Source organism: Pipistrellus kuhlii, unplaced genomic scaffold (assembly GCF_014108245.1).
Source record: "Pipistrellus kuhlii isolate mPipKuh1 unplaced genomic scaffold, mPipKuh1.p scaffold_m20_p_7, whole genome shotgun sequence".
NCBI lineage: Eukaryota > Metazoa > Chordata > Mammalia > Chiroptera > Vespertilionidae > Pipistrellus > Pipistrellus kuhlii.
The window spans coordinates 66,942,237-66,965,534 of NW_023425573.1; the positions used below are offsets into that span (position 1 = coordinate 66,942,237).

The window sequence follows — 23,298 nt, forward strand, 5'->3', positions numbered from 1 at the left end:
ATGTTTCATCATTTACTTACATATTTTAAAGGGAGGGGAGAAAGTTTGGCAAGGGACTAGTTTTTGTTGTGTTAAGTAAACAAATTTTAAAATGCTTTGTAAGACCAAAAAATAAAAATAAAATAAAAATGTGGAGACCGTGTTTTCCTGCAGACATTTTCCAGGTTCCTCGGCTTAAACCGTGCAGACATTTGGCGTTTTGCTATCTCTTATGGCGTCTGCATTGTCCATATCGCACCGGTGAGCCACGCACGGATTGCATTATCAGAGATGACCGGTTAAATATTAAGTGTTAATAATCTCTGCTGCGGTTATAAAGGAAGGATCTCACAGCCTCCCAGCGCCCTCGGACATGGAGCTGGCCTGGCACCTCGCCCTGGTGGTTTTCCTGGGCTTTTCGTGCGGCGGGCTGGGCTGGGAGCCCGGCGGGAGCCTCATGTGGGCGGCGGGGCCGCTCCCCGAGGCCCCGGGGGGCGCGTGTCCCGGGCCGCCGCCCGCGCTCCTGCCCCAGCGGCTGGGCCGCCTCCGCGCGCGCGGCGCCACCCACTTCCAGGTGCCCGTGTCCGCGGCGCGGCTGCTGCCCGCGGGGCCCGCCGCGCCCCCCGCCGCCGGGGCGGTGCGCTGCTACCGGCGCCTGCTGGGCGCCGTGCGGGCCGCGGGGCTGCGGCCGCTGGGGGTGCTGCCCCGCGGGGCCCTCCCGGCCGCCGCCGCCGCCTTCCGCGCCCTCGGGGACCTGGTGGACACCTGGGTCACCCTCAGCGGCCTGGAGGGGGCGCTCGCGGGGCTGCCTCCCGCGCGGCTGCGGGCCCTCGCCGACGCCCACCGGAGAGCCTACGAGGTTTACCACGAACGCTACGCCCCGCCGGGTGAGTCCCCGCCCCGGCCGGCACCGCGGCCTGTGTCCCCGCTGCACCCCCCTGTCCCCCCTTCCTCCTCCACGCGGGGCTGGGCGCTCCGCCCGCTCCGCAGCCGGCTGGTCATTTCATTCAGAGCGGGGGTGGGGGAGGCTCCCCGTGGAGAGGCAGGGGCTCCCCCACACAGCGCCCGGCACTCCCTCACCGCTTTCCCATCCCTCCTCCAGTTCGGCCTTCCTGGCTGTTCCCACCCTCCAGCTTCCCACCCTCCAGCCTCCAGCCTCCAGCCTCCCAGCCTCCACCCTCCCAGCCTCCCAGCCTCCACCCTCCTCCAGCCTCCAGCCTCCAACCTCCCAGCCTCCCACCCTGCAGCCTCCCAGCCTCCACCCTCCAGCCTCCAGCCTCCCAGCCTCCCAGCCTCCACCCTCCCAGCCTCCCAGCCTCCCACCCTCCAGCTTCCCACCCTCCAGCCTCCACCCTCCCAGCCTCCTAGCCTCCCAGCCTCCCAGCCTCCACCCTTCCACCCTCCCAGCCTCCTGCCTCCCAGCCTCCCACCCTCCAGCCTCCACCCTCCCAGCCTCCTAGCCTCCCAGCCTCCCAGCCTCCCAGCCTCCAGCCTCCCAGCCTCCCCCTTCCTTACTCAGAGCGGCTTACACCGCCTGTCCCAGGGGACAGATGCAAAGACAAACATGGTGTGCTGACAGTGGTGAGGAGAGCATGACTCCCTTGTCCGTATTCTGGCTTCATAACCACCCTGAGGTTCCGAGAGGGTCTGGGCGGGACCAGGGCATTCTGACTTTGATAAGTTCTCTAGGTGTGTCTGAGGAACACCGATTTTGAGAACTAATTCTGGGTTATGAATGCGTTCTTGTTTTTATTACATACATGTAATATATACTATATGCATACCTGCATATTCTACTTTATGAGTATCTTCTCATTTTACAAAAAGCATGATTTTCAGTGATCTTATAGGTTCCCTCAATATGAATGGATCATAAAGTTTAAAATATTGCACTCATTTTAATATATGTTTAATTTTTCTATTGCAAATGATAAAGCTGCCTCTATCTATATAAATGCTTGCCTAACTTCTGACGAATTCTTTCTGATCAATTCCTAGAACTGAAATGGCTAGATGAAGAGCTGCACATTCTTTAAGACCTTAAAGCATGCGGCTAAACTATTTCCCAGGAAAGATGTAATAGTTTATACAACGGTTATAAAATGGTTTTTCTGACCCCTCTCCGCGGGTTTACGATGATGCGATTATTTTTATCATCGATAACCTGACAGCTAAAAACTGTTTTCTCTTTATAGTCTCCGTTTGCATGCATTCGATTATAGAGAGGTTAGACTTTTTCTTCTATGTGAAAAACGAAAGGAGTGTGAGTGGAAGGGGCTGTTTTCTATAGGGTTGTGAGGAAGGCGGACCTCTGGGGGGGGGGGGGTTGTTGGGGTGTTGGGGTTCAGGGTATGACCAGACAGGACCTGGGGAACGGGACTCCCAGGGAGAAGTGTGAGGCCCCGTCTGTGGGGTGAACCGGGAGCGGAGGGTGGGCTGTTCGATGTGGATTTGAAACTGATCCCCGGAAAGCACACGGTGGGGTGGGTGTGGGAGTGTTCGCTGGCTGTCCTTTCTGCTGAAGAAACTCTGAGTAAAATGAACTGAGAGAAGGCAGCACTGAACTTGGATCCTCTCAAATAAAGGGGCATCTGTCTTACTCCGAGGTCAGATTCCATAGAATTACTTACATTATGCAATTATATATAAATATAATACATGTTTCTTTAAATGTTTTACAGATTTCGTTTTAATTTCCATTAGGTTTCTAAAGACTGCTTCTTTTTTAAAAGATGGTTTCTTTTTTTACACTTATATTTTCCTTCTTTTCCCCTTGTGCTCATTTCCCCCATTCTTTACTTTCTGTTTCATCACTATCACTACATGATCTGCCCCCAGTGTAATATGGGAAACAAAATTCTCTTTTCAATTTCTTTACTATTTTAAAAGGTGGTCTTCTCTCTTTTCCTCTCTCTCTCTCTCTCTCTCTCTCTCTCTCTCTCTCTCTCTCTCTCTCTCTCTCTCTCTCTCTCTCTCCTCCTTTTTCCCCTCCCTCCTTCTCATTCTCCACTTCCTCTTAAGTCCAATCCATAGCCTGTTGTGCTTTTTAAATTTTATTATTTCACATACACAAAAAGTTATACAACTTATGTTGGTTAAAGCAAAATACAATAACAAATGCACATGGAGTCACCACTCAACCCAACAATTAAAATAGAACACAATACCACTTCAGCTAGGATGGCTGTAATAAAACAAGGGTGGGCGATGCTGTGGAGAAATGAGAGCCCTTATGCATTGCTGGTGGGGATGACGGACGGGACAGCCATCTGAAAAACAGTCTGGCAGATCTTCAAGTTAAACTTTAGCGTTACCAGGACCCGACACTGCCTCTCCTGGGTGCGTACCGAAGAGCAATGAAAACAGATGTCCGAACAAAACTCGCTACCAACCTTTATAGCAGCTTTGTTTATAATAACCCTAATGTCCATCACTGATGGGTAAACGAAATGAGACATAAACATGCACTGGAGTATTATTCATCCTTAAAAGGAGGGAAGTACCGATACTTGCTGCAACATGATGAATCGTCAGTCGCAAAAGACTGCACGTTATGTGATTTCCTTTATGCTCTGTGTCCTGAACAGACAGCTCTGTGGGGACTCTGAAGCAGATTGGCAGTACCTAGGGCTCAAAGAAAATGGTGACTGCTACTGGATACGCGGCACTTCTCTTTAGGTGACTAAAATATTTTGGAACAGTGCAGATGGTTGCACAGTTTTGTGAATATATTTTTTAAAAAACCCACTGAATTGTATACTTAAAAGGGGTGAATTTTTTCAATTCAAGTTGACATTAAATATTATTTTATGTTATTTTCAGGAGGAGTGAATTTTTTGCTACATGAATACATATTTTAATTTTTAAAATGTAAAAAAAAATAAGTGGGAGGGTTGAGGGTTTATAAAGCAAGGCAAAACAAACCACAACTTACTACCATCCCATCTTTTATTTTTTATTTATTTATTTATTATTTTATTTTTTTAATCTTCACCCGAAGATATGTTTTTATTGATTTTTTTAGAGAGAGAAACATCAGCTGGTTGCCTCCCGTACATGGTCTGACCAGGGATTGAATCTGAAACTAGCTATGTGCCCTGACTGGGGGAATCAAACCTGCAAACCTCCCTGTACAGGACAGCTCCCGGCAGCTGAGCCCCCTGACAGGGGCCCTGTCCCTTCTTTTATCCATCCCCTCCCCTCCCAGGTCACACTGTGCAGTTGTTCTGTTTACCTGTTATTATTTGATAGCCTTCTCCCCCCCCCCCTCCTCCCGCCATTTGGTGTCCACAATGGTTTCCAAATAGTATTGATACAAGGTCAAACATTTTAAATTTAAAAAATGTTTAGTTACAGAACACGTAGCAGTTTAGCAAATAAAGCACATTCCAAGTGTTTTTTAAAAATATGTTAAAGAAGTCAATTTCCATTTACTACTGATGAGAAAATACAATATCAAATGCAGTTCTGATACTTTTCTAAGAATTACTTTTATCAGAGTGTGATTTACATGTAGTGAAATGCGTGATCTTAATTTTACAGTTTGATTAGTTTTGGCAAACACACCCATGTAACCCATTCCCATACCGAGATAAGACCTAACTGCCGGCCGGCGTGGCTCAGTGGTGAGTGTCAGCCTTGAACCAGGAGGTCATGGTCAGGACACATGCTCATGTGCAGGAGGCAGCCAGTCAATGGTTCTCTCTCATCATTGATGTTTTCTATCTCTCTCCCTTCCTCTCTGAAATCAATTAAAAAATATATTTTTATATATTTTATTGTTTATTTACAGAGAGGAAGAGAGAGAGACACACAAAGAGTTAGAAATATCAATGAGCGAGAGACATCGATCAGTTGCCTCCCACACACCCCCCCACCGGGGATGTGCCCACAACTAAGGCACATGCCCTTGACCGGAATCGAACCCGGGACCTTTCAGTCCGCAGGCCGACGCTCTATCCACTGAGCCAAACCGGTCTCGGCTAAAAAATATATTTTTAAAAAGGCAGATATAATCTGCAAAATTGAAAAGCACTCTGCTGTAAGAATTTTTTTTCTTTTTAATCCACACTTTGACAAATTAACAGGCTTTATTTTATAGACCACGTTTAGAATTACAAAAAATTGAGCAGATAATACTGTCTCCAGATGCCCCTCTCGCTGAACCCAGTTTCCCCAATATTAACATCTTACATGAGTATGGTATATTTATTACAATTGATTACATTATTATTAATTAGAGTCCATATTTTATTTAGAATGCCTTAGTTCTTCCTTAATGTCCTTTTTCTATTCCAGGATCTCATCACATTCCGTTGTTGCTATGTTGCTTTAGGCTATTCTGAACTGTGACAGTTTCTCAGACTTTTTTTTTTTTTTAATTATAATTGATTTTTTGCAGAGAGGAAGGGAGAGGGATAGAAAGTTAGAAACATCGATGAGAGAGAAACATCGATCAGCTGCCTCTTGCACACACTCCAGTGAGGATGTGCCCGCAACCAAGGTGCATGCCCTTTACCGGAATCGAACCCGGGACCCTTCAGTCTGCAGGCTGACGCTCTATCCACTGAGCCAAACCGGTTTCGGCTCTCAGACTTTTCTTTTAAATTTTTATTTATTGATTTTTTTTGAGAGAGAGAGATATTAATTTGTTGTTTCACTTATTTATGCATTCATTGGTTGATTCTAGTATGTAACCTGGCTGGAAATTGAACCCATAACCTTGGTATAGCAGGACGATGCTCTAACCCAGTGTTTTTCAACCGCTGTTCCGCGGCACACTAGTGTGCCACGAGATGTTGCCTGGTGTGCCGTAGGTGCAGACAAGACAAGAATTTTATAATTTTTCACTATTTTGTTTACTTAATATTTCATAATAAAGTAATTATAAAATACTTTCTTTGTGTTTATTTGATTCCTATTCAAGAGAATTACTTTATATATAGTCAATATAGGCACAGAGTTAAATTTTTTTAACATTTTCTAATGGTGGTGTGCCTCGTGATTTTTTTCATGAAACAAATGTGCCTTTGCCCAAAAAAGGTTGAAAAACACTGCTCTAACCAACTGAGCTATTTGGCCAGGGTTCTCAGACTTTTCTTGTTTTGATAAACTGATGACAGTTTCTGGGAGTCCTTGCCAGGTACTGTTTAGGACGCTTGTTTTTAAAAATCGCTTTCTTGAGATATTATTAATGTACCACGAAATCCATCCATCCAAAGTTTTTAGTATGGTTTTTATTCTGCTCATGTATGTGTAATTATCAACATGGTCAATTTTAGGACATTTTTATCACCTCAAAAAGAAAACTTGTAACCTTTAGCTATAACATCCCTACCCCCCACATTGTCCTCCCCCATCCCAACCACTAATTAACTGTCTCTATAGAGTTCCTGGATATTTCACGGGAATGGAATAATATAGTATATATGTGGTCTTTGTGATTGTGTCTATTGGAATTTGTCTGATGATTTCTCAAGGATAGACTGGGATTATAGGTTTGGGGGAAAGGAAGGACCTGCTTTATGTGGAGAACGGCAGTGGGTTTGGAGGAACACCTGCTCTTTACGGCGAAGACAGAAATGATCTGAGCCTTCAGTGAGGTGGTGATGCCTGAGGCGCTGGTGGAGGGGAGAGAGAGACAGGAATTACCCACAGCTCTGCAACCACGTTCTAACCCGGCTTAACACAGTCAATTCGGACTCTGAGTCCCATGGGTGTAAATGTCTGTCTGTAACCGCATTCAGCACAAACTACAGGGTAAATCCTCTTTCCCCAGAGAAGTTGCTCCCCTTTCAGTCCTAGAGAAACATGTGCTGCCAGCTCAGAGTGAGAGCATGGTTGTGAGGAGTCTGCATCTTCCACTGTTATAAGAAGTGTGGGCTGTGCTGGCACGGGAAGCATGTGCAAGCATAAGCCATGTTGGGGACGTTTAGTCATTTTGTGTATGAGAGTTTCTGGAACTCTCCCAGGTACATTTGTTCAGTCTAAATTCCAGAAACCGTTTGCAAAGTCAAACAGAAATGATTTGTGGGTTAATTGTGCTTAGGAATTAACTGTACCCTTGTTTTGTTTCATGGTCAAGAGATAGTACTAAACTGTACATTTTATTTGTTTATTTTTAAAGTATCTTATTGATTTTTTACAGAGAGGAAGGAAGAGGGACAGAAAGTTAGAAACATTGATGAGAGAGAAACATCGATCAGCTGCCTCCTGCACACTCCCTACTGGGGATGTGCCCGCAACCAAGGTACATGCCCTGACCAGAATCGAACCTGGGACCCTTCAGTCCGCAGACCCATGAGCCAAACGGGTTAGGGCTAACCTGTACATTTAAAGTGTGGAGCACAAGCTGAGAGCATACGTTCTGTGTGTGCCGACGTGATGACAGACCGCAGCATGAAGGCGGAGTGAAGCCGTAGGCGCAGTCAGTAAATTCCTGGAATCAGCATTATCTTATTGGAACGAGCACTAAGTGTGTCTGGGCGGTACTCCCTGTGCAGAGGATGCCAAAGTCCCGCTGTGCTTGTCGGAAGAAGCACTTGGCGCTGGCAGCGGTGCCCGGGGTGGCTCCGTTGGCTGGAAGAACCCTCTCCGGTGCAGCACTGGTTGGATGTAAGAGGGAGGGCAGGCACGTCGAACAAACTGTGGCTCTGTTCTCGTTTGTTTGGCGCTTTCACATCCTGGGCCCTAGCACCGGTCAGGCACCAGTCCCCACCGTGATCTTTGCAGGGGCTGAAGACGTGGTTAAGTTTTGCAGGTCAAGGAGCCCGCACTGCAGTGAGAGAAAGATGTGTGTGCACCTGAGCGTCAGGGAGCGATGCAAACAGGGAGGCTGCAGCCCGGCTCAGCCCGGCTCCTGCTCCGGCCGCAGGTGGTCCGATGCACACAGGTTGGAGCCCGCTGTTAGGTGATGGGGTGTCAAAGCAAGTGGGTGCAGGCCGCACGTTTGTTTCCATCTCCTGGTTGCCCCCTCGGGCACAGGAGGGCCGAGCTGGTGTTGGTACAGGGAACAGGGCGCTGAGAGCTCCGGCCCGGGAGAGGCTGAGGGGGCCGCGGAGGCCTGCAGCCCTGGGAAAGGCTCTTAGAGGCCAGTGTCCACGCAGCCTTCTCTCACCGGGCATTTGTAAGCCGCCTTATTTCCTAAATCCTTCCAGCGGGAGTGCAGTTCCCTTTAAAAGGGCGCACGTGGAGTAGAGGTTGATGGGAAGCGAGTCCCCACGCGGCCCCCCTCGCTCACCCGCTCTCCTCCCCGTGTTCCAGGTGGAAAGCTCTCGGTGGTGCTGCCGGCCGAAGCCGCCTCGGAGCTCCTGCGAGACCCAGCCACCGCCTCCCTGGCCAAGGTGAGGACCGCCTGCCCGCAACAGCCAGGAAGTGCCATCACCCAGACACCCCGCCGGGGCGTCGTGTCACAGTGACGCCCGGTGAAACCCCCTCGCTGGAGCCTCCGCTCCTGCTGGCCAGGTGTCAGCTTCTGCCGCTGCTCGCTCTGATTTCTTTCTTTTTTTAAAAAAAATATATATTTTTATTGATTTTGTACAGAGAGGAAGGGAGAGAGATAGAGAGTTAGAAACATCAATGAGAGAGAGTCATCGATCAGCTGCCTCTTGCACACCTCCTACTGGGGATATGCCCGCAACCAAGGTACATGCCCCTGACCGGAATCGAACCCGGGACCCTTCAGTCCCCAAGCCGACGCTCTATCCACTGAGCCAAACCGGTCTCAGCATCGCTCTGATTTCTTACTAAAAGAGTCAAAATAGCGTTTTAGGAGGGAGGTCCGTTTATAGCAAAACAGGAACCAGGGCAGAGGGTTAGTTCTTACCATTAGTAATGTGCCCCCTAGAGTCCCCATCCAGGTTTCTACCTCCTCTAATATAACTCTTAGTTTTTAAACCTTATTTATTTATTTTTAGAGAGAGAGGGAGGGAAAGAGGGAGAGGAACGTCAGTGTGTGGTTGGCTCTGTCTGTGCCCTGACTGGGGATGGAACAGGGTGGGCTCTAACGCGGCCGCCGGCCGGTGCATACACCTTTAAGCCGCGGCTTATGGGAACAGGGGGCACCTGAGAGGGACGGGCCCTCAGTAAGGAAGGGCTGGCTGCGGGCGGGGGAGAGCCGGCGGGGAAAGCCGTGTGGGCCGTTCCTGGGCCCCGGGGCGCGGCCGTGCCAGACACCGGCTGGCATCTGGATACGGGAGGCCCCGCACTCCGCCTTGGGTTTACAGCTCGGAAACTTCAGTCCAGACAGATAAGTGCCGGCTCCAAGGCCGAGCGTGCGGCCGGCGGTGTCTGAATGGATTTACGAGGGGCAATAAGGGCCTTGTCCCTGAGCTCGGAGGCCAAAGTGCTCTTCGGGAGGCGCTGGCGGGCAGCAGCCTTTGCCCGGCCCCTGCCCTGGCCCCGCCGTGCTGCTGGATCGCCTCCTACGGCGGGAGCCGCCGGCCCCCTGCGGGGAGGTGCCCTCCCTCCGGCTCTCCCTGCCCTCTGACCTCACCTCCCTTTCCCAGCCTGGGCCCCACTTTCTTCCTGTCTCCCCCCCCCCCCCCCCCCCAATCCTCCAGCCTTCCCCAAAAATCCAACAGCCCTCTCCCTGGGAGGGTCTCTTCATCAGGAGGCCGCCGGCCGCCGGCTGGGCCTCCCCACCTGACACCCCAGCGGGTGGTTGGCCAGCGGCTCCAGGTGAGGTCCGGCAGGCGGCGGCCCTGACCTGGAGGCCGGTACCGGAGGCTGAGGACGGCCCTGGCCTGCAGAGGCCGCCGCCCAGGCTTCCCTGTGACCCCGGGGCGCCTGCCTCTGCCTGTGCGGCCGGCGTTTGCTGACTGCCCTGCGCTGTCCGCTCCGTGACTGTGACTCCCGCCCCGTGGGCCAGCGCTTTGGAGAGTAGAGCCTCAACGGCGAGTTGTGAGGACGAGCGGGAGGCTGGGGTCCCGCCAGGCGGGGGACGGTTAGTGACACCGGTGAGAACGTGATGGGGAGCCAGAGGGCTCCCAGGGAGGCAGCAGTCCCAGCCCCTCTCCCCCACCCATACGGTGGTCACCAGGCCAGAACCCAGGCCTTGTTCTTAGGGACAGCTGATCCATGAGGTGGGGGAAGAGGGTCAGGAGATGGGTTGCTGAGAAGGGGGGAGGGAATCACAGTGTCTGTGTATGTGTTCAGACTGAATCCGAAGTTCTTAGAGAGCGTGCCGGCCAGAGGCAGGGCGGGCGGAGGGCACGCCCTTCCCTGGGCGAGGGGGGTGGGGTGGGGAAGACCAGGCCGTGAGAGCGGAGTTCTCAGGGAATAGCATGGCCAGGCGAGGGCCTGCCTGGGGCGGACTTTGAACTGCCGCCTGGGATGGAAATAAAGCTCCGCACTGCAGGGGGGTCTGCAGAGATCCCAGCGGGAGGGCCGTGGGTGGCAGGGGCATGTACCAGGGTACCAGGCTCCTCCCCGGCTGGGGCTCAGGTCAGGGCTCATACTGAGGCAAACCATCCCAGTGTCCCCTGCCTCCGTCCTGGCAAAGGGAGGCCACGTGGAGGTGCGGCCCAGGGCAGCCCTGGCCTCCGACTCCCTCCTGGGGCTTACCCCCAGGTCGGCACACAGTACTCCAGGCACGCCTTCGTTTACTCACATTCCATTACTGAGCGCTTACTGGGTGCTGAGCACATAGGGGATGTATCCCCAGCGGACCAGCTCCTCCCAGAAACACACACACACTCCTTCCCAGCTTCTCCTCTTTTCCCTGGGAAATCCCACCTGGGCGTGTTCCGCTCAGTGACAGGGAGAAACTGAACAACGTTTCTGGGCAGCTCCTCATCTTGAAATCGCTTGTCTCTGATGACCCGTTTCCTCCTTTCCAGGACGCAGTGGATTTCCTGTCTCTCGATTGGTCCTATGATTGCCGAGGAGGGCGGAGCTTGCTGCAGGAGCTGAGGGAGCTGCAGGTGAGTGGCTATAGGAGGAGGGGCTGATGTCTGCTCACACTGGGCAGACCTGCTGCACTGCATCGGGAGCTTCCCCCAGTACCTCGCTAGAGGACATGCGGAGGCTAGGTCTTCCCAGGAAGGATGGTGCCGGTGGGCTGTTAGGGTAAATATTTCCATGCAAGCCCTGCTTTCCTGTGTAGAAATCCACTGAGAATCCAAATTCCAGATGAACAAAGACAGTTCCTGGGTTTGGCTCCTGGTTGTACAACAATGTGAATGTGCTTAATTCCTCTGGACTGTCTTCTTACACCTGGTTAAGATGGTAAAGTTTATGTTATGTGTGTTTTACCACAATTTGTTTTTTTAATGACATTTGACACCCAGGTCTGCAAAAATCAGATACCAGCTTTCTGGACTTTCTTATAACCTCTGACCCCTTCTTCCCGTCCCCAGTGTTGTTTTTCTCAAGTCTAACGATCCTGACTCCTTAGAGAGAGTATGTCAGGTGTCTGCTACCCGACTCTTAGCTCCTCTCCTGTGCCTGGTCACCGCTGTGCAACTTCCTGCTTTATTCCTGGAATCCCGACTGTTCCCCTCCTGGCAGAGTGTAATGGACGACCTGCCCCGCAGTTTCCCTCTGGACCTGCCGAGTCCGGCAGTGTTCCTGCCTCACCCCCGAAGAGCCAGCTGCCCTCCTGCGGCCTCTCTAATTCCAGCCTCTGCCGGTTCAGGCACAAAGCCACTCGCCTTGCTCTGTGCCTCCTGGTTTGGATACCACCACCTCCACCACCACGGAGATGGATTGTCAGAGGAATTATTCATTTAAATTTAAAGGCCAGCCGAGACCGGTTTGGCTCAGTGGATAGAGCGTCTGCCTGCGGACTGAAAGGTCCTGGGTTCAATTCCAGTCAAAGGCATGTATCTTGGTTGCGAGCACATCCCCGGCAGGGGGTGTGCAAGAGGCAGCTGATCGATGGTTCTCTCTCATTGATGTTTCTCTCTATCCCTCTTCCTTCCTCTCTGTAAAAAATCAATAAAATATATTTAAAATAAATAAATAAATAAATTTAAAGGACATGCACATTAATGTCCAGGCTCAGTGCTGCAGCTAGGGGACCTCCATTTTTCCCGAGACGGGAGACCCGACGTGGGCAAACCAGCATCGGTCCCATCCCTGTATCTGTGTTTCCAGCTGGCCGTGTAGATGCTGCTGCTTTTGTTACCTGCACACAAGACGATCCCCTCAGAATAGCGGTGCTAGCTGCTCGGGTTTCAGGGCCTGCTTACCCCGGGCACTGGGCAGGCCCTTTTCCTCTCATGACCTCCCTCTCAGCCCCTCACAGACCGCCCCCCCTCAGCCCCTCACAGACCCCCCCGTCTCAGCACACCCGAGACCAAGCTCTTGAACCAACGTCAGACCCTGGGGCGGGAGCCCGAGCTGAGGTTGGACTGGGCTTTCCCAGGACACCATAGCGCCTCTCAAAAACCAAAACAAGCCCACGGTGTTGGGACATGCTCATTGGTGGCCCTTTTGAAAAGCACAGGTGGTCTTAGTTGTTCTGTAAGCACCTCCTAGGAGCCCGCAGGCCGCTCCGTGGGTCTTCGAGGCCTGCAGACGCCTGTGCTGGCTGAATCCGTGTCTCCTCTTCCTCCAGGAACCCAACCAGGGCCTGTTGCTCGGCTCGGGGCTGAGGCACGGGGCGGGGTTGGGGGGTTGGAAACCCCGGGTTATGCAGGTGCAGCATTGGGACAGGCAGCAGAGCCCTGGCTCCTCTGCTGCTGGAGGATTGGGGGGCAGTCAGATGAGCCCGTCTGCTTGGTGGGGTCGGTGGGGCGGGTGGCCTGTGGTGTTAGAAAGTTGGCTCTTTCTCCCGCAGAGCCTGGAGCCGGCTCCTGTATTAACTGGGGTGGCTAGAGAGAATTTCCAAAGCCGGATTGAGTATTCATCGCTTCCCATCTTTAAATGTCGGCCCCTGTTATCGAACGACGTACCGTTTCGGTTCACTTGCCGGCCTTTATCTTTTCAGAGAATTGAGCCAAAAGTGAAAGTTTTCATCTTCAGTCTAAAGCTCCAGAACTGCCCCTCCACCGGGAAGAGCCGGGCTGAGCTGCTCCTCAGCGTCTTCGAAGGTGAGCGGGCCGTCGCTGGAGCGGCTTTGGGTGGCCTGTGGTGCACTGACTCGGGGCCGGGGGTACAGTCCTGAAAGTCTGGGGTTCCCAAGGAGAGTTGGTGTGAGAGCCCATCCCGATGCCTTCGGTGTCCCCTGCCTTCCTGTTGTTGGTCCTTAGCTCCCATTGGCCCGAGAAAGGTGGCAGGTTCTGTTGAGGATGCCGAGGATATGGAGGAAAGGCCACCGGGCTCCAGGCGTCTGGTGTAAGCTCTGTGTCTCTCTGTCCACGTCCATTGCCTCTCTCTCCAAGGTTCCTCCCCTCTGCACCCCAGGCTCGGCTGCCTCTCTGCCCCCAGCCAGCCCCCTCTGCTCACCCTTGTTCATTTCCCCACTCCCTCAGCTTGCACTTGGTCCTGGTGGGTACCTGAGCTGTAGGCCTAGGACCACCTCCTCAATAGCTCTGGTTCTTAACAGTGAATCTGATTGGTTGGCATGGTTCGGGAGGTTGCTCCTGCTCCAGTCAGCTCAAGGGAAAGGTGGGGCCTGTTAAGCCATCAGGACACTATAGGAGGGGCCGAGGGGCATATTCCTAGGGCCCTGATAGCCCAGTCACCCTAAAGGTCAGAGTATGGGGCAAGTCAGTCGTGCTCTTCCCACCACTTGTAACCAGTGCTGAGCTGGCTTCACAGACCTCATGAAACCACTTACTAACCCTCCCCTAGCTTACCTTTCACGGCATAGCAAGTTCTTAAATTCCCTCCCTTTCTAAATGGCTAAAATGGTCGATTTTATGGTTAACATATTCCGTATTTTTCGGACCATAAGACGCACTTTTTCCCCCCCAGAAGTGGGGGGGAAAAGTCCCTGCGTCTTATGGTCCAAATATAGCCTACACATATACTTTAAAAAAAAAGTTTTTTTACTTGCCCGGCTCTGTGTGGTCTCTGTGTGCTTGCCCGGCTCTAAAATGGTTCTAAATGCTGCTGTTTACTTTACAGGGTTGATTACATGTGTTTATGACTGTGATGTTGGGTTTTAATGCACATAAAATATTTTAGGACACTATTTGTTTCAGAATCTTTTTTTCTTCATTTCCCTTCTCTAAAAACTGGTGCGTCTTATGGTCCGGAGCGTCTTATGGTCCGAAAAATACGGTAGTTCACTGCATTTTTTTAAACCGCCTCTTTCTGATAGGTGACCTCTAAATCAATTGTCCTCCGTGTGTGGTCGCCAGACCAGCAGCGGCAGCATCACCTGGGACCCTGTGGGACATTCCCAGGCCCGAGCCCACCTCAGGCCAGAACTGCCCAGAGACTGTGGGGGGTGGGGGCCCGGCCATGTGTGTTTCATGAGCTCTATGGGTGATGTTGGCGCACAAGAGTTTGAGAGCCGCCGTCCTATGTAGGTAGGGACCACTTCTGGCTCCTTCAATCCTTGGCCCAGGGAGTTCTCCAGAGGGGCCTGGAGCCATTGCCTAGAGGCTGGATGTGCCGTACATGTGAGGAAAACCATTGACTGCACCATGAGCATCGTCGGTCTTAACAGTGAATCTGTTAATTAAACCTCTTCTCTTACAGCCCTCGATAAAGGCCAAGAGAAGAATATATTAATTGGGTCTGACATTAACATATTCCTGAACTGTTCATCAAGTCTCGAGGAAAGGTAATGTAGATTTCCTGTCACACCATCCGCAACTGGCATTTGCAGACGACTCTGCTGTTCTTTCACACGTGTCATCTCATGGGACCGTTGTCACCTGCCTCTCAGGCCAGCGAGTGAGTTGTGGACACTTTAGAGGAGGAAGGTGAAGGCTCAGAGGGGACAGCAGGGAGAACCCATCCCTCACCGAGTCTTCCTCCGGGCCCGGCGTGGTTCTGGCATTCTCACCCGTCGTTGGCCACCTTGCCGTTCACACACGAGCGCACGCAGCTGGGACTTGCACCCCTGCCTTCTAGTGTAGACCCTGTGAGTGCGAGGCAGAGCGGGCTGGGAAGACAGGTCTGAACATCCCACCGAGCTACGCGGTCTGAATAAGAGCCGAGTCCCCTGCATCTGCTCCTCATGGGAACGGGAGACGCTTCCTGTGAGGAGACGGCGTAGGTAGGGCAGAAGCCTAACTCGGGGGTGTTCTCAGGACAGACTGTAAATATATATTTTATTGATTTTGTACAGAGAGGAAGGGAGAGAGATAGAGAGTTAGAAACATCGATGAGAGAGAGTCATCGATTGGCTGCCTCTTGCACACCCCCTACTGGGGATATGCCCGCAACCAAGGTACATGCCCTTGACCGGAATCGAACCCGGGACCTTTCAGTCCCCAAGCCGACGCTCTATCCATTGAGCCAAACCTGTTTCGGCTCAGGACAGACTTTAATTTATCCCGGGGCTGCCAATAATTTCTTAACAAATAACCAAAATTTGTAAAAGACATCTTAAAAAATAGAGTAGATCTGAGGTTCTCCCCACGATTATAGGACTTCACCCACTCACATCCCAAGGTGCTTCTCGGGGGAGCGAGAACCGGACGGTGTGGGAACCAGCACCGGGCGTTCCCCAGAACCTCACCTCCAGGGGGTGTCTGTCACCAGGGCGCTCCTGCACCGGGCACTAGGGGAGGGCAGAGGCCACCACTGTCTGCCAGACCATCAGCGCGCGCACTCCTGTGTTTGCCGCAGGCGTTACTAGCACGGCTCAGTCCAAGGTGGTAAACTTCAGTCCCCGCCACCTCTTCGTACTTCTCCTCTGGCAGCTCTTGGCTGTGCTGTGCCGATTTAATCCTGTCAACGCAATTCCAATCAGCAATTCCCGTCAACACCCTGGGCCGCTGCCTGCCACCTGCCGGGCTCCGTGCTGGGAGCCTGCGCAGTGCAGCGGGCAGACAGGCTGGACCTGTGCCCCAACCACACTTGACATCAGCGGGGCTCTGTCTTCTCAGAAAGCAAACTCAGCCCTGCTGGCATGGCTCAGCAGCTGAGCATCGACCTGTGAACCAGGAGGCAGCCTCAATCCCCAGTAGGTGAGCAGGAGGGGACAGATCAATGATTCTTTTATCACAGATGTTTCTGTCTCCCTCTCCCTTCCTTTTTTTTTTTTTTTTTTAAATATATTTTATTGATTTTATACAGAGAGGAAGGGAGAGAGATAGAGAGTTAACATTGATGAGAGAGTCATCGATCAGTTGCCTCTTGCACACCCCCTACTGGGGATATGCCCGCAACCAAGGTACATGCCCTTGACCGGAATCGAACCCGGGTCCCTTCAGTCCCTAAGCCGACGCTCTATCCATTGAGCTAAACTGGTCTCGGCCCTCTCCCTTCCTTTCTGAAGACAATAAAAATATATTAAATTTTTTTTTTTAAAAAAAAGAAAGCAAAACTCAAGGGGTACCCTGAGAGCTTAATGATTATAAAACCACGAGATGATACATGACACCAGCTCCAGGGGTCCCCTGATCTTTGCCTGAAGTGAAGGTCACACTGCCCGGTGTTAAGCTGACAGTGGGGTCCTCACCCAGGTGATGATGGAGAGCCTCTGGGTGCTGGGGCGGGAGAAAGGGGTTCTAAGGGGACGAACATTGTTTTATCATTTGAGAGTTTTAGACCGTGGGGAGGAGACAAAGAGGCCCATCAGTGGCTCTAACACAAGAGGGTGGCATGAAACACCCACCGCTCCCCAGCGTCTTATCTGGGATGTTCTGAGATGGCTTGGAGCAGGAGGAGGGTGGGCTGAAGGAGGGACAGCGGGAGGGGCTGGGCAGAGACTCCCAGCTCCAAGGTTTACGTGGCAAGTTCTGTTTTATCCAGGGGCGGTCTATTTATTTCTTCAAGGCCTCTTCCCACCCAAGCTCGGAGAGTCAGGTCAGAGCAGCCAAGGCTGTGCACTGAGTGGGTGTCATCTGTCGTGTTCCAGAGCCGTGCATATGTTTTGGGTAATTCACAGCTCTAGCTCATCATTTCCCCTCACCACTCTCACAGCAAATGTGGATGAGCTGATGCTTCATAAAACAGGAGGCGCTTAGTTAGGTTGTAAGGCCCAGGCTTCCCTGAATGGAGGGAGGCCCCTCTGCAGCACCCCCGTCACTCCCACCAGTTCTTCATTCTGGGCCAACCCAGGAGAAGGTCATCCCCTCCACACGCGGCCCTCTGACAGGGAGATGCTCTGTACTCACCCCGTTTTCCCCAAGAGTGTTCTCTTCTCCAGACCAAAATCAATAGCCATCCTTCCTCAAGATCGCCCTCTGCTGGTGGAACTGTGCAGGCTCCGGCATGGCCCTTTCTAGCCTGCCGGACATGACTCACAGATTGGGAAATCAATTTAGAAGTTTGATTTGAACCATTAAAAAAAAAAAAAAAAAAAAGTTTTTCCCCCCAAAAAATGGAAGGAAGGAAAGAATCAGACTTTATTGCTTATGACTAGAGCATTTTAATGTTTTATTTTAGATACATTTATTATTATTATTTTTAATCCTCACCCGAGGATATTTTCCTATTGATTTTTAGGGAGAGTGGAAGAGAGAGGGAAAAACAGAAACATCGATGCGAGAAAAGCACATTGACTGGTTGCCTCCAGCATGAGCCCCAACCAGGGCCCAGGTCTGGGGAGGAGCCTGCAACCGAGGTACGTGCTCTTGGCCAGAGTTTAACCCAGGACCCTTCAGTCCACAGGCCTCCCCTCTACCCACTGAGCCAGACTGGCTAGGGCCAGATATATTTATTTCTGAAATAAAACAAAACGCAAGAAATATGTACATAAATGTCTATCCATCTACACACATACATAGTGATATGTGTTTAAAAATACAAACACTACTCTACCATTTGCAAACTATGTGATCAAGGAGAAGTTTTCATTTAAAAAAAAAAAAAACACACCCTAACCGGTTTGGCTCAGTGGATAGAGCATTGGCCTGTGGACTTAAGAGTTCCAGGTTCGTTTCCGGTCAAGGGCATGTACCTTGGTTGCAGGCACATCCCCAGTGGGGAGGTGTGCAGGAGGCGGCTGAATCTATGTTTCTCTCTCATCGATGTTTCTAATTCTCTATCCCTCTCCTTTCCTCTCTGTAAAAAGCCAATAAAATATATATATATTTAAAAACACAACAACACACACACACACACACACACACACACACACACACACACCAAGATATGAGTTAATTTACATGAAGTCTGGAGGTGGGCAGTCTAGAGGGGTTATAACCGCAGGAATCCAGGCTCCTCTCTCGTTGCTTTGTCAGCCTGAACCAGGCTCCTCCCTCCTGGTGCAGCGTGGATGCCTTAGTCCAGGCAGCAGGAGGGGGCGAGGAGGCTGCAGCTGGGCTGGTCTCTGGCGGCTACACGTCAGCAGAGGCGTACAGTAGTGTGATCACCGAAACGTCTGTGCCAGCTGCCAAAAAGCTGGTGCCAGTTACTCAGTTCTCTAAGTCTCTGCGTCCTCCTCTGAAGGGTGGAGAGAAATAGTTACTATACCTCGCTCATAAGTGCATAGTGAAAGTCAAATGACATACATGCATACGTTTTTATCACAGGGGCCAGCACAGAATCAAGGCTCAGTACACTGAAGTTAGCATTCGTATTACGTGTGTTTTACAAACAACAAATTATAAGAAAAGTGTGGCATGAAAACTGAAGACAGTCCGCAGGGGGAGCTAGTACAGAAAACAGTTGCATTGGTACAGTGTTTGTGTTCACCCGGGAGCAATGATAATCCACATAAGAAAATTGGAAAGCAATTCAAAATGCCTGCAACTAGCATGAGCTGGAAATGAATAAATGACTCAAGAAGGGGCCATAATAATAATTTCCCCCGACCAGCCACTCCCTGCCTGTGACTTTGTGGACATGGCTTTCCACTCAGTGTCTCTGTGTCTTCACCGATTACAGACGTTGTCACTGTCCATCAGTCTGGGGGCATGTGTACTCAGAGTCATCACTAACCATGTCCTTTCCTGTGACTTTGTCGTAGCGGGTCTTGTCCCCTGACTGACAGCCCGGCCCTGCAGGGCGCGGGGCCGTGGGGCTCGGAGACCGCCCTGGGCTCCCCGCCCCGCTCCGCCTACCAGAGGGCCTGGGCCGCCTTCGCTCGCCAGCCCCCGGCGGAAAGGGATGCTTTCCTGCGGGATGTCTTCCCCGAAGGCTTCCTCTGGGGCGTCTCCACCGGAGCCTTCAACGTGGAAGGAGGCTGGGCCGAGGACGGAAGAGGGCCAAGCGTGTGGGACCGACCCGGACCCCAGCGGGCCGCCCCGGGCGTGGCCAGCGACAGCTACCACAAGGTGGACTCGGACGTGGCCCTGCTCCGCGGCCTCCGGGCCCAGGTCTACAAGTTCTCCATCTCCTGGTCCCGCATCTTCCCCACCGGGCGCGGGCCCAGCCCCAACCCCCGGGGCGTCGCCTACTACAACAGGCTCATCGACGGCCTGCTGGCCTCGCACGTGCAGCCCATGGCCACGCTGTTCCACTGGGACCTGCCGCGGGCCCTGCAGGACCGAGGCGGGTGGCAGAACGAGAGTGTGGTGGACGCTTTCCTGGACTACGCAGCCTTCTGCTTCTCCACCTTCGGGGACCGCGTGAAGCTGTGGGTGACCTTCCATGAGCCGTGGGTGATGAGCTACGCGGGCTACGGCACCGGCCAGCACCCGCCGGGCATCTCCGACCCCGGAGTGGCCTCCTTTAAGGTACTTCGCATCTTTGTGGCTCCTACTCGTCATGAGAAGTAGGACATTCGGTAGGAGAAAGTCGTTTTATCTTCCTCTCAGCAAGTGTTTACTTTTGTTTTTTAAAGGAAATCAGAGGGAGGGAAGGAACCATAAAGTGTTAATCACCTTATTTTGTCCAAGAATGGTGGTGGCTCTTTACAAATAGTCTTGACATCCTTAGGATGGCACTGATGGGTGTGACTGCATCCTCAGGACACCTGATGGGTGACAAAGGTGGGGTTTAGGAGGAGAATCCATTTGGTCATGATGACATCACTAGCGGGGCAGCTAGAAGCCAGAATTTGAGCTCAAGTCTGCCCGACTCCAAAGCAAGTTTTGTGAGTCACCCAGGACTCTCAATTGATAGAAAACCCAACTTCAGTCTAGCAGGTAGGGGAAATATGAGCTCAGGAAACTGGAAAGTCTTGGTTTAGGTGATCAGACCACAAACGATGCTGCCAGGACCCAGTTTCGCTTCTGCTCTCGCTCCCTTGTTGGCTTTACTCCTGGGCTGCCTGGTGGCCAGGAGGCAGCAGCCCTCTCTCGTCTAGTACAGAAAACAGTTGCATTGGTACAGTGTTTATGTTCACACAGGAGCAATGATAATCCACATAAGAAAATTGGAAAACAATTCAAAATGTCTGCAATTTTGGGAAGCAAGCGTGCTTCTATCTGTCATCGCAGAACCCTCCCTGTGCCTCTGGTCTCTGTGTGAGTCATATGGCTCTGACAGGTTGGGTCCAGGTCCCAGCTCTACCCCTCAGCACAGTGGGAGCTGGGGAGCAGCATGGGTTGGCTTTCCAGAGAGCAATCAGGGTATCAGTTCAACAAGAAGGAGATGTATATAATGGAGACAAAATATAAAATGGCTTCCTTCCATCGTTTCCTTTTTCTTAAAAATCTCCCAGAAAACCCACCAGCTTTCCCTGTCCGCATTCTCCGGGAGAGACATGTTAGCTGGCTCTCCCCTGCCACACTTCGGGGTTTTGTTCTGAAGGGGCATTTGTTGTGTCCCATGCTGGGTCTTAAGGAGGACACACAGCCTATGTCCGTGAGGTCTTAAAATCTTTGGGGGGAAATGATGCTAACACACATAAGAAAATTGGAAAACAATTCAAAATGTCTGCAGTTAGCATGAGTGGAAATGAATAAATGACTCAATAAAATGCCCAGATCACTGCACTTCAAGGTTTCCATCCTGCTCTTGTTCAGCAAGTACACCAGGAAGAGAAATACACTTCTGAAGATGGAGGTTTGAGACTCACCCAAACCTTTTCTCCTTAGGCTTCTTCTTTTCCTAAGCATACTTTAAAAAAAAAATAAAAAAAATATATATATCTATTGTATATCTATCTATCTATCTATCTATCTATATATATATATATGTTTTTATTGATTTTAGAGAGAGGAAGGGAAAGGAGAGAGAGAGAGAGAGAGAGAGAGAGAGAGAGAGAGAGAGAGAGAAACATTGATCAGTTGCCTCCTGCACATCCCCGATCAAGGACTGAACCCACACCCAGGCATGTGTCCTGGCTGCAAATCAAACTGGCAGGCCAGGCCAAGGGACCCCACTGGTGCATGAATCCGTGCACCGGGCCTCTAGTTTTGATATGAATTTCTTCAAAAGTAAGTGTAGTCATCTTCAGATGAGAAAAAGGAAGGGGAGCTGAGCGGTAGCAAGCTCTCCTCAGCACTCCCAAGTTTCTGCTTGTATATGTACAGTCTCACTTACTTCTCCTCTGTGGATCCGTAAGTACCTGCTGCTTACGGACTAGGGACCTGAGTTAGAAGATGGTTTGAGGTTAACGAGCAAGTTAGTGACAGAGTCAGGACTTCAATCTGGGCATGTTATACTCCAGACACCCTGCTTTTGCCCGTCTTCCCATAGTGCTCCACCAAGGAGAGCTGTTGATCTTTGTAAGGCTATCAGTTAAGTCTGCAGAGAGATTCCTGGTGGTGATGTCTCCTTCCTAGATTTTATTTTTATTTTATTTTTATACATATTTTTTTAAATATATTTTATTGGTTTTGTACAGAGAGGAAGGGAGAGAGATAGAGAGCTAGAAACATCGATGATAGAGAGTCATCGATCAGCTGCCTCTTGCACACCCCCTACTGGGGATATGCCCGCAACCAAGGTACATGCCCTTGACCGGAATCGAACCTGGGACCTTTCAGTCCCCAAGCCGACGCTCTATCCACTGAGCCAAACCGGTCCCGGCTCCTTCCTAGATTTTATTAAGTGGAAAGGAGAATAAGTAAGCTAGGAAGAATTGTCCCCTCCTTTGTGTAGTAACCAAAATGATCTCCACTCCCCACTAGTTGTTGACTAATAAGTCAATAAGCACTTATTGAGAATGGAGGCAGGCTAGCATCGTGGGAGACAATACAGGCTGGAGTCGGAATGCCTGCATTTTGCCCTCTCTGGATCTTGTTTTCCTCACCTGGATGGCAGGAATAATAGTTTGCCCCATAGGTTACTGTGAGGATTACATGAGTAAATGCATTAACAATTGCTATGGCTAATATGGTTGTCGATGCTGTTGCTATTAACCTCTCTGGGGTGGTGTTGACATTGTTGTCCACATTGCTGACATTGGGGGCATTGGTGGTGATGTTGCCATCAGCACTGTCCGTATCGTAGACTTGTTGATATTGTGAGCATCAGTCTTAACCTCTTGTTGGCATTGTTGATATTTTAATGACAGTGATAGCATTAGTGTTGATGTTATTAATGTTGACATTTTCAGTGTTGCTGTTATTAGTAATTTGCTGATATTACTGACATTGGTGTTCATTTGTTGACGTTGTTGTTGACTCGCCATTGGCTTGTTGGTGCTGTTGTTGACACTGTACCTCCTTTCCTCTTCACAGGTGGCTCACTTGGTCCTCAAGGCTCATGCCAGAGCTTGGCACCTCTACAACAGCCAGCATCGCCAGCAGCAGCAGGGCCGTGTGGGCATCGTGCTGAACTCAGACTGGGCAGAGCCCCTCTCCCCAGAGAGCCCCGAGGACCTGAGAGCCTCCGAGCGCTTCCTGCACTTCATGCTGGGCTGGTTTGCACACCCCATCTTTGTGGATGGGGACTACCCAGCTGCCCTGAGGGCCCGGATTCAACAGATAAACAAGCAGTGCCCCAGGCCCGTGGCCCAGCTCCCTGAATTCACCGAGGCCGAGAAGCAGCTCCTGAAAGGCTCAGCTGACTTCCTGGGTCTGTCCCACTACACTTCCCGCCTCATCAGCACGGCCCCACAGGACACCTGCAGCCCCAGCTATGATACCATCGGAGGCTTCTCCCAGCACACGGACCCTGCCTGGGCCCAGACCTCCTCCCCTTGGATTCGCGTGGTGCCCTGGGGTATGAGGAGGCTGCTGCGGTTTGTATCCTTGGAATACACAAGAGGACAAGTTCCCATCTACCTGGCTGGGAATGGCATGCCCATCGGGGAAAGTGAAAATCTCCTTGATGATTCCTTGAGAGTAGACTACTTCAATCAATATATCAACGAGGTGCTCAAGGGTAAGCACAGTGGATATGCTGGTGATCCAGCATATATAAAACCAAGGAGTCCTGATACTAGCGGATGGGGCACATCCTCTCCATTATTCA

General features: G+C 51.3%; 1 protein-coding gene across 1 annotated transcript in view; it reads left to right on the forward strand.

Moving 5' to 3' along the window:
* The first annotated feature begins 352 nt into the window (after positions 1-352).
* The window catches only part of LCT (lactase), a 43,511-nt gene continuing 20,565 nt past the window's right edge, over positions 353-23,298 (forward strand). Inside the window, exons 1-7 of the mRNA XM_045575704.1 lie at positions 353-866; positions 8,242-8,321; positions 10,818-10,901; positions 12,911-13,013; positions 14,572-14,656; positions 18,959-19,667; positions 22,563-23,208. Coding sequence (XP_045431660.1) covers positions 353-866; positions 8,242-8,321; positions 10,818-10,901; positions 12,911-13,013; positions 14,572-14,656; positions 18,959-19,667; positions 22,563-23,208 — 2,221 coding nt within the window. The remainder of the gene's footprint in view (positions 867-8,241; positions 8,322-10,817; positions 10,902-12,910; positions 13,014-14,571; positions 14,657-18,958; positions 19,668-22,562; positions 23,209-23,298) is intronic.